Below are 11369 nucleotides of genomic sequence, written 5' to 3'. Positions count from 1 at the left end.
AAAACAAAACTCAATTCGTGGGAAAAAAAGGACGTAAATTTCACTTGGGTGCAGCGTTGCATGATCGCACAATTGTCAGTTAAATTAAGGTAGCACCGCAACGCAAAAAATGTCAGGAAGGGGGGTAAATATTCTGGAGGGCAAGTGGTAATCTCAGAATTACAAAATGTTTCTTTTTTTTTCCCCCTGCACTCTTCTTACACAGCTCCTGAGGTATGTGAATCACTCGGCAGCAGTGATGTGTGAAGTGTTGACAGGTGGTCCTCCCTGCATCCAGCATTCAGCACAGGAGCACGTGGCTCTCAGCGTCCCCGGTCACCATGGAGACCACCCGGAAGTGATGACTGAGCTGTCCATGGCAGGGAGGGTGCCCAGAACTGTCTGCAGTGTGAGTGTGCGATCAGATCTGGGGGGTGGGGAAGAGAACACAGGTGAGGACAGATCGGTGTCTGCCCTGTAAGGGGAAAGGATGGCTGGCAGCACAGACTGGGACTTCTATCTGGCTCTGCATTGTGCTGCCTCCATTCATTCTCCAGACTGCAGGATGGCTGGGAGTCATTTGCATCCTTTCACTACACAATGGGTACATAGAGGTGGCCTGCAGATCGGGAGAATCATCTGCAAAGGGGACCATAAGCTGCATTGCTCCGGTTATAGGCTGTGTTTGGGAATGTAGGATGTTCTGTATATTGGCTACATATGGGATTTAGCTTGTATATGGGATACAGGCTGTTTACAGGTCATAGACTGTATATGGAATATAATTTATAAACTGTATATAGGTTATAGTTTATAGACTGTATATTGTTTGTAGACTGTGTATAGGTTATATGTTATAAATAAAGATATTCATACTGTATGTGCCTGGAGCTTTATTATTGGTTGAAAAGCAGCACCTCCTGATGGCCACTAGGCTGCATTACACTGATGTACACGGCAGAGCACCCAATCTATTGTCCCTGGTCTGTGTGTCCGCTGCTGTCTGATCTCTAATTGTTTTCCTTTTTCTCATTCAGGACCATGTCCGGGAAACTGAAGTGGGTGACAGACATTGAGAAGTCAGTTTTGATAAATAATTTTGAGAAGAGAGGATGGGTCCAGGTGTCGGAGAGCGAAGACTGGAATTTCTACTGGTGAGGGTTTAAATAAAGAAGAATTCTAGCCTGTCAGATATTTAGATTTGTAAGTAACAGTGGGTAGGTGGGCCCAGTAAAAGACTGGACAAGATCCAAACTGAATAACTGCATCTTATCTAGCAATATATATTGAATATATTTATACATATAACAGTATATTCACACTTGTCTATTTTAATTCAGCCAAAAATGTAAGGAAATCCATGTCCAGTAGAAATCCTATCCTTTTCTATGGGGCTGGTTTACATCTATACACTGCAGTTTAGAGTAAAAGACAAAGGGACGCTCTACTGGCCCATTTACACCTTACACACGTGCTCTTCCATACATGCTGCATACACACTGAACCAGGGGCGGACTGACCATTTGGAAACTCGGGCACTGCCCGAAGGCCCGGGGTCAGTAGGGGGCCCCATGAGATGCCCCTGGTACCTTTTTCATAGGCTTTTTTGAGTTTGGGCAAGGACACAGGGGCCCCATGATCCCCTATTGCCCAGGGGGCCCCATGAGTTGTCCGTCCGCCCCTGCATGGAACAGTGTAAATCCAGGTTGAAAGTCTTTTGGTGAATAGCATTATGCTGCTTTATCAGTTTACAATCACTGTGTTGTGCTATGCAGTGGGAAGTACAGTGTGTGTATATGTAAAGGATGAATGAGGCTGCTTCTATGAATACATCATACTATTAGAGCCAGAGAATGGAAGTGATGTCCCACAAGCCGCACACCAAGCAACCCTGTACATCAAAGACAAATCCGGAGCCTCAGTCTAACTCCGTCCTGGCCACACCCTTGAAGCGTTTCGCCCCACCCATGGGGTTTAGTCATGGAGGCCTCCTGGGCGGGGCGAAATGTCTCAGTGGTGTGGACAGGACGGAGATAGACTGAGGCTGCTGACATCCTTTTGATGCATGGGCTTGCTTGGTGTGTAGCGTGCGGGACATCACTTCCATTCTGTGGCTCAGACAGCAGTTTGGACAGACTCTCCACCCAGCCTGCACTCTGGATGGAATTCACCAGATATGGCTGCAAAAGCTGGAGCTAAGTTGCTAAATATCATATTATTAGTAAATACAATACACACAGAGATAGTTAAAAACAGTATAGAGTCTGTTTGGTGTGGTAAAGCAACCATGTCTTTAAGTCAGGATTCTAAATTCCGCCATACCTTAAAACGAAGTCTGTACATACTCACCTTTCATGATTACACTCCTTGCAGAGAAATCTTCGTTTGAAGTCCACATTGTAACCAACAGCTCTATAAGTGTCAGTCTCCTAATTCCTCCTGCAGCCCTCACTGGTTTCTTTCACTGACCTTCACCCTTTATAGGATACAGTAGTGATGTGAAGGTCAGGAAGATGCAGTGAGAGATGTGGCAGAACAGGCATCTGAGAAGAGTTTGGCAAAACTGGCAGCAAGAAAGGGGATTATTTACTGACTTCTTATACAAGTATGGCTTGGTTTAAAATTCTGACTGTAAGCTGAACCTTTCATTACATACCTTATTTTAGACCCAGTGCCATCATCACTGGGTCTCTGTGCTTCTCTATGTAGTACTGTCAGACCAGGCCCGAGCATTTTAGACTGAGCAGCCAATTTATCCAGGGTCTGTGGGGGGTGGAAGAATGGGGGTCGGGCATTCGCAGGGGTGGTTGGTGATGGGATATTCACGGAGTTGGTACCCTGCACTGTAATGTAAAAGGAGCACTGTGATATAAAGGGGACTGCACTGTAAATGGGCACAGTGCCCCTTTCCAGTGCAGTACCCTTTATATCACAGTGCTCCTTTACATTACAGTGCCCCTGACAATCACAGCCTCCTATCATAGTGCCACTTGCAGTCATGACCCCCCCCCCCCCCATTTTCTCTCTAATTACAGTGCCCACTATATATTCAACAAAGAGATTGCCCAATCCAGCAAAGAGACATCTCTATACAGCAAAAAGACAGCCCAATCCAGCAGAGAGACATCCCCATAGCTCAATCCAGGAAACCTACATCCTCATCCAGCAAAAAGACATCCCCCACCTAGCAAAGAGACAGCCAGATCCAGCAAAGAGACGGCCCAATCAGCCAAAGTGACATCCCCATATAACATAGACGCAGCCCAGTCCAGCAGAGACACATCCCCGGAAGGTGTGTGTCTCCTGCAGGCTCTTCCTGTGTCTCATTGGAGCTGTCTCTCCCGCATCTCCTGCCAGACCTGCTTTATGCATGGCTGCAGAGCGGGAGGTGAGCGGTGACCATGGTCCGTGTTAGCCCTGTCTGATCCATGGTCGCTGCTTACTTCCCACTGTGCAGCCTGGTCATCAACAGGCCGCTCTTTTTAGGACATGTGGCCCAGCAGCCCCAGCCCACTGGTAAAATGCCTGTTGTGCCCTATGGCCAGTCCAGGACTGGTGGGGAGTCAGCATGGCGAAGTACATCGTTTTCTGAAAACATCACATCATCCTACCTCAGTACTCCTCCCAAGAGCCCTCAGCCTGATGCAAATAGTGGTCTGTGTCTTAGGAGTTATTATGCAAATATCAAAATATCTTGATGGGTGGATGTCAGTCTGGAGTAGTGGGCATTCTAGGCAGACTGTATTTGCATGCAGACTGTCCTAGGTAATGCCAACATGTGACGCTGAGCTTCCACAATTGAAAGAACTTAAATTCAAAGAATGAAATGAGAGGGCCAGGGATTGTCAGGCTAGAGAAGAAAGAGGTAGATGATGATGTATTCATCCAGCCAGAAAATAGGGCTGGCTCTTTGCAATTTGCTGAAGCATTTAGTGCACATTGTGAGAAGTTCACAGTGTGCAATGACATCAGAGTAAGGAATTTCAGTACAAGAAAGGAGCCTATACAACTGTACAAGACTGAAGGGAAGGCTGGAGTTAAGCTTTAATAGAGTGAATCTGTTTTGGCCTAAAGGTAGCAGCATTGCTGAAGCCAGGATTTTGTCACTCTCCAAAACGACTTTTGTATCCATTGGACTTCTTGGATCAGACTGTGCATGGAGGTGGAGGTAGCAGAACTCAGAGGATTCCAGCATGGCAAGATCATAGAACTAGCCATGGAGCCATTCTAATATACAATTGTAGATTTAGTAAAATTAGTAGATAACTTTCTTGCTTTCCTGACTCTTGTTTCAGGATGAGCGTTCAGACCATCAGAAACTGCTTCAGCGTGGAGACTGGGTTCCGACTGTCCGATGACCAAATTGTCAATCACTTCCCCAACCACTATGAACTTACCAGGAAGGATTTAATGGTGAAGAACATTAAACGATATAGGAAAGAAATGGAGAAAGAAGGAAGCCCACTGGCAGAGAAGGATGAGAATGGCAAATATCTGTACTTGGGTAAGTGATTATATAGCTGAACTATAGCTAAATGTAGAGTTTAAATACATATAGGTGAAGTGTATTACGTATACAAAATGTTGCTAGCTCAGGCACCATTTTCAGACTGCACAGCCAGACTGGTGACCTGGGTTAAAAGATAAGTTCACCTTTGGGAACATGTTACATGTTCCACCTGTTTTTAGGGTGGAACATGTAACATGTTCCCATAACTGCTTTCCAGGCTCCTTTGGACAAAAATAATAAATGCACATTTTTTTTTTACTTGAAAAAAAAATGCGTATTTACTATTTTTGTCCAAAAGGGGAACTTGTCCTTTTAAAGTGGTTGTAAACCCTTACATTTACCCAATGAAGTGACTAGCCTCAGGTGGTACACAGAGATGAAACAATTCCTCCTACATATGTTGTACCTATTTATCTGTAGTCTTCTCTTCACTACCTTCATTCAAAGTGCAGAATTTATACAGTGTGTCTGAGCTTCCAGAAAGCAGGGGTCGGGGAGCTGAAGTTACTCTGCAGAGCTCAGTGAGGAGAGTTCTGAGAGCTGATTGGAGGGAAGGGACACACCTCCTTTATACAGTGCACAGGAACAGAGCTGAGGCTGGCACTCTGCTAGAGCTCCCCCTCTCCTGTCACCTTTTTTTACCTATTGGTGTCAGGAAAACTTGTCAAAAGTGATTCATTCTAATAGCAGAGGAACAAGGCAGCAGACAGAAAAGACACTTAGTGCTCTGACCTGTACACACTATAGAGGGATATGCTTTGTTAATATTTAATTTCAGAAGTCTACAAACACTTCCAACCTTCCCCTCCCCCCCTTTTAAATCCTCTTCTAATTACTCTGTGAAATGAAGATGCTTATACATACCTACTCTGAGGGCTTGTGATCTCCCCAGTGGTGGCTGGAATGCCTGGGTGGTGACGTCACCTATAGACCTACCATGAGTCATCCATTGTCGGCACTCCCTCCTCCCCCCAGCCGCCGCTGGGAGCTGATCACATGACCAGGCTGGAATGCTCTGAGAATAGGTAAGTATAAGCATCATCCTTTTACAGGGTAGTTAGTGTGGGAGTAGGTTTAAGCATAGTTTTAATGTAAACGTACATTCACCAGAAAGAGATGATAACTGAGTCTTAATGTTTGTCGCAAGATGTACAATTGTGTGTTTCTACTGAGGGATGAAAACGTGGATGAAAAAAGATGCTGAACTTGGCTTTCCGACTCGGTGGGTGCTACTTTTCCAAGTGGACTGTAATAATTTGTCGGGGAGAAATGAGAAAGGGGTCTTTGTATTCATATTAACAAAGGTTGCTGCACAAACCGTTTCCTGGCTGGTAGTAGCTGTAGAATATCTACAAGTAAAATGCCAGTCACATTATTTGCCACATGAGTTTACAGTATTATTATACAGGATTTATATAGCGCCAACAGTTTGCTCAGTGATTTACAATATAACTGGAGACAATACAGCAACAATACAGTTCAATACAAGAGGGTTAGGAGGGCCCTGCTCCTTGGAGCTTACAATTCAAGAGGGAGGGGCTAGTGGTACAAAAGGTAATAACTGTGGGGGATGGACTGGTAGGAGGAATAGAAGATTCCATTATTAGCTGAGGGCAGGATAGGCTTCCCTGAAGAAAGAGAGGTTTTCAAAAGTGAGCAGAGTAGGCGATAGTCTGATAAATTGGGGTAGAGAGTTCCAGAGGATGGGGGAAGCTCTGGAGAAGTCCTGGAGACGAGCATGGGAGGAGGAGACAAGGGAGCTAGAGAGCAGGAGGTCGTGCGAGGAGCGGAGAGTACGGTTTGGGTGATATTTGGAGACTAGTAGTGTTTATTATTGCCGTCCATGTTCCCCCGAGTGCTAAGGCAAATGATGCACTTCATAATAACCTTTCTCACTTCAAAAAAGGCACCCAGAGGCTCTCTATATGATTGTTGTGCTGTAAATTTTAATCATGTCAACTTGACAGATGTACTACCAAAGGTTAATCAGCATGTCAATATTGCAACCCGAGGAATGATCACACTTGATTGAGTATATGCAAATAGACAGGGTGCATATAGAGCTGTCCCTTGTCCCCACCTCAGGCTTTCCGACCACATTTCCATCATGTTGGTTCCTGCCTACCGCCCCCTACTGAAAGTTAGTAAATCAACATTATGTGGCTCAGTAATGCTGCCTCAATGCTATTGGACTGTTTTGAATGTACTGAGTGTCAGATCTTTAATGGGTCCGTGAGGTCTGGCAAAGCATTTGGACTCAGAGCAGTATGTTCACTTTTCCAACAATGTCCACTATGCGTGTGAAGGGGCATACGGCACATTACAGATGACATTAACAGAGAATGTCTGAGAGATCCTACTCTTCATCTGAGCACTTTTTATGCTCATTTTGAGGATTCCAAATCTTCCCCAGGATGAATGTTCGCCTCTCCTTCAGGTAAGCTGCCCCTCAAGGTGATTGTAGCAAAGGTGAGGAGGTCCCTGCAGAAATGTAACCCCCAAAAGGCCGCAGGCCTAGATAATATTCAAGGCTGGGTTCTTAGGGACTGTGCACAGTGTTTTCAGGGGTGTTGATGGACATCTTTAATAACAACTTTCTAAGAAGACTCTCCCCACGTCTTTAGACTACTACAATTGTTCCTGTCCCAAAGAACAAAACAATGTTATGTCTAATTGACTATCACCCAGTAGTACTAACCTCAATAATTATGAAGTGTTTCGAAAGGTTGGCCATGGCACAAATAAGGAAGACCATTGACTTAGGAGTTCATCAGGATTCATACAGCCAGGGCTGATCCATTGCAAATGCTATGTCATCGGTGGTTTACCTAGCTCTTACTCACTTGGAGATTAGGGATTCTTATGTTGGACCTTTATATTAGTTCTTCCTTTGCTACTAGTATTTTACAAACCCTTCTATATAAAAGGACACTGTTGAATGAACTCAATTTAGTGCAGCCCAGTACTGGACTAACAAATAGGCTCCAGTCTGTTAGCATTCGTAATATTTCACCCCTAATGCTGTTCTTACCACGGAGGCATATTTAGCTCCTTACGGTACAATCTGGTAACTCATGATTGCTCAGCTAAGTATCTGGGCAATCGTGTTGTACATGTACAGGCAGGAAGTGGAGAAACTGGAAGTCTGGTGCAAAGTTGATCTCTCTGTTAGCATAAAGAAGACAAAGATGGTTCATGTGGAATTTAGGAAGACCAGCACCACTCCCTCTTTTCACTACATCTGGGGTGAGGCTGTTGAGTTGGTCTTTTGTTTTAAATGTTTGGGAGTGCACATGCAGTGTCTGATAACCTCACCTAGGGCACCAGTACATGCAACACCTTTACTTTGTAAGGAATTTGAAGTGTGTTGGTCTTGGTACTTCAATCCTTATTTCATTTTATTGGTGTGTGGTGGAGAGCGTCCCTACTTCTTGCATTACAGTTTGGTACGGTGCTTTGCTAAAATAGGCACTGCAGAGACTGTCCAGAGGGTTATTAGCAGCAATTTGCTCACCATCAACAACAATTTTACAACAGAAGGTATAGGAAGATGGCCATCAATATTATGAGGGACTCTTCCCTGCTTATGGACTATTTGTCCCCTTCTCTTCAGGTCAGAGGTTACATAGCATTAAGGCTAGAACCACCAGACTGAGAAACATTTCTCTGATGCTGTGAGTTTAACAGATTGTACATCTCCCTTAATTATTGCTGCTAATATTCATACAACTACTTTTCTAGGCATTGTTGCGATTTGAGATGAGTGGTATTGATATTATTTTTTTATCTTTACACTTTATTTTTATGTTTACATACTTCTTTAGTTTATTTTTTTATGTCCTAATTTTTTTTTTATTGTTCATTGAGACCGGAATACCTTCTTTCATTCCTTTTTATGTATAAAATGTTTCTGGAATGATAATAAAATATTCTTATCTAAGGACTGGTAAGCTGCGATATATTACATTTTTGTATTGGGTTCCGTTATCCTTTACATTAGGAATACATAACTAGATAAAATGTTTAAGAGAACACATTCTCTGCTCACTCCAGTGCAGGGGCGGACTGACAACTCATGGGGCCCCCGGGCAATAGGGGATCATGGGACCCCTGTGTCCTTGCCCAAACTCAAATAAGCCTATAAAAAAGGTACCAGGGGCATCTCATGGGGCCCCCTACTGACCCCGGGCCCTCGGGCAGTGCCCGAGTTTCCAAATGGTCAGTCCGCCCCTGCTCCAGTGTTACATTAGCTTTTGCTGTAATGCACCATTTCACTTCTTTCCCTATCATCAGTAATTTGGTGACCCAGGGGTCCTTTTTGTGTACCTCTTTGTAATTAAGGTGAGATGTTCTTAGATGAGCCCTCTACAGGCCCCTTATTGTCTCTCACATACAGAATCCCTAATACCTGGGGTTATCTGGTATCCATATATTGTCTACTTCTTCCATGGTCAAGTTCTAGCTTGCTTCTCTTGACCCTCCTGGACCTTTCTATTTGCTAGTCACTGATTTTAATTGGTAGCCTAAAGGAAGATGAGGGGGCAGGTGGATATAGATCAGAGCCTGACATGCTTTTTTAAATAAGCTAAAAAATATGCTGTAAAAGATGACTTACAGTATTTTCTGGCGTATAAGACTACTTTTTATACTTAAAAATATACCCCAAAAATTGGGGGTCATCTTATACGCGGGGTGTAAAATGTGAACCTTGAGTTTGTTTGGGTCAAGCTGGCTGGATGTGTGGTAATACTGTACATACAGTATACTGCGCTGAGCCAAGCTGGCTCAAAACAAATGTCCCTATGACAGATTAATCTGTCAGCCCGCTGGATGTGCGGTATATACAGTATACTGCGCTGAGCCAAGCGGTTTCAAAACGTACTGGTACGTCCCTACTGTAATCAGCCCGCTGGATGCGTGTATGTACGGTAGCTGCAGCTACATACAGTATACACTGGGCCAATCACGGCGAGTGATGTATTCTACGAATGAATACGAAGCCTGCTCGGATTGGCTGAGTCAGAGAGGTGGGCTGATGATGTCACAACCTCAGCCAATCCGAGCAGGCTTCGTATTTATTAGAATACATTACAGAATGTTTTAACTGGAAAATTAGGGGGTCGTCTTATACACCCAGTCGCCTTATATGCCGGAAAATACGGTAATCTGTTGTGTCATTCTTTATAGCACCCTAGGTTTATAATGCAGTTCAGTATTTCCCCAACAGGTGGTGCTGCAGGTATAATCTACCACTGTTACTTCAAGTCCCAAATAAAGTGACAAAAATATTCAGTTGGTTCCACATGTGAGAAGGAAAGAGTCTGAAGGCAAACAGCTAATGCTGTGTTTTCTCCATTGAAAACCTCTGATCCTCTGTGATATCCCTGTCATTGGTGCACCCTTATTTGTAAACTGGAAATGTTATTTAATTAGTAAAAAAATATATAAACTTAACAAAAATAAAATATAAAGGACTCCAAATTATTGCATTGTTCCATTTAAAATAGATGTAAATATACTAACTGAAAAGTTGTGTTAAAGAGGAAGAGAGTTTCCGGCCCAGTGTTCCCCAATTTGTTGAACACCAACATGGTTGGTTTGACAGTTGCTTATGAAAATCAGGTTGCTTGGTTTATTAAATGTGCAATAAGCTCCCAAAATTGTTGAATAATTACCGTAGTCACGCACAGATGAAAATTCCCATCATTCAAGTGTAGGAGAAAATAACTTTTGGAATAAGAGCAATCACAGGTCTGTAGTCACAGCCATCACAAGTGTTTGTTGATGGATTTTGGAACAAAACATTGTTGGAATAATTAGTTGTTAACCCAGTCACTAAGATCTCATGTAAGTGTTTAATATAATTTCAAAAGTTGCTTTAATTTAAACGATGTACAGACTACGCTGGAGGGAGTGCATGTAGACAGGAAGTAGCTGAGAGAGCCTGGAGGAGATCAGCAGCACTGAGATGAACAAAATGAGCAAAAAAGACAAAAACAATATTTTATGAAAAAAAATGTCAGTTATTTTACAAATATTTTATTGTTATGTAGAAGCAAAGTATATGTTGGAAAGGATACCCTTAAAACCTTAAAGAGACAAAGATCTACAGTGCCTTTAAAAAGTATTCATACACCTTGAAACGTTCCCAATTTTGTCATGTTACAACCAAAAAGGTAAATGTATTTTATTGGGATTTTATGTGATAGACCAACACAAAGTGGCACATAATTGTGAAGTGGAAGGAAAATGATAAATGGTTTTTAAATTTGTTAAAAAATGTTGAAAACCATTTATCATGTTCCTTCCACTTCACAATTATGTGCCACTTTGTGTTGGTCTATCACATAAAATCAATTTATGTTTTTGGTTGTAACATGACAAAATATGGAACATTTTAAGGGGTATAAATACTTTTTCAATGCACTGTACCTGAACAGCATGGGAGAAGTCAAAGATCAGTGGGCACAGTTTCACCTCCTTCTGATTTAGACCTCTAATCGCTGTACTACAGTGTTGCAATTGCGTTCATTGCAGGGTAATCATGGGTTTAAATCCAGATTTGAGGAGGCAAGATATCGCCTCCTCACCACCTGTCAAACACACTCGGCTCACCTTTCAGAGGGGCAGCCATGCCTGCTGCACTTGTGAATGAGCCCTTCGTTTCATTCAGCAGTGGCACCCTTAAGGCTCATTCACACATAAAGTTGGGGGGTGGTAAAATCCTGTGGTTTAATCGTGATTTTAAAGCCAATCTACTACTAATTTTGGCTGCTGAGGCAGCAGGTGTATACAAAGGTGTATACATGCTGCAGCAGGAATCAAACCCCCTGTTGCTTTTGGTGGCTGCTACCACCTGCCAATCACAACCCATTCCAGT

At 43.2% G+C, this 11369-nt stretch overlaps 1 protein-coding gene across 2 annotated transcripts in view; it reads left to right on the top strand.

Annotated features, from left to right (window-relative positions):
- Window positions 1-257: 257 nt before the first annotated feature.
- The window catches only part of TTLL1 (TTL family tubulin polyglutamylase complex subunit L1), a 46834-nt gene continuing 35722 nt past the window's right edge, over window positions 258-11369 (top strand). The window contains exons 1-3 of one of the 2 annotated variants that reach the window (XM_089689513.1): window positions 258-388; window positions 1017-1133; window positions 4275-4483. In XM_089689513.1, the coding sequence (XP_089545639.1) occupies window positions 1021-1133; window positions 4275-4483 (322 nt within the window). In that variant the 5' untranslated portion in view covers window positions 258-388; window positions 1017-1020. Of the gene's footprint in view, window positions 432-1016; window positions 1134-4274; window positions 4484-11369 lie in introns of both variants that reach the window. The other variant, XM_089689514.1, reaches the window with a different exon arrangement.

This window comes from Staurois parvus, unplaced genomic scaffold (assembly GCF_062004578.1).
Source record: "Staurois parvus isolate SC_StPar_1 unplaced genomic scaffold, SC_StPar_1.0 ptg000479l, whole genome shotgun sequence".
Classification (NCBI taxonomy): domain Eukaryota; kingdom Metazoa; phylum Chordata; class Amphibia; order Anura; family Ranidae; genus Staurois; species Staurois parvus.
Note: the sequence above shows the minus strand (reverse complement) of the source record. Positions and strands in the feature narration are given on the sequence as shown.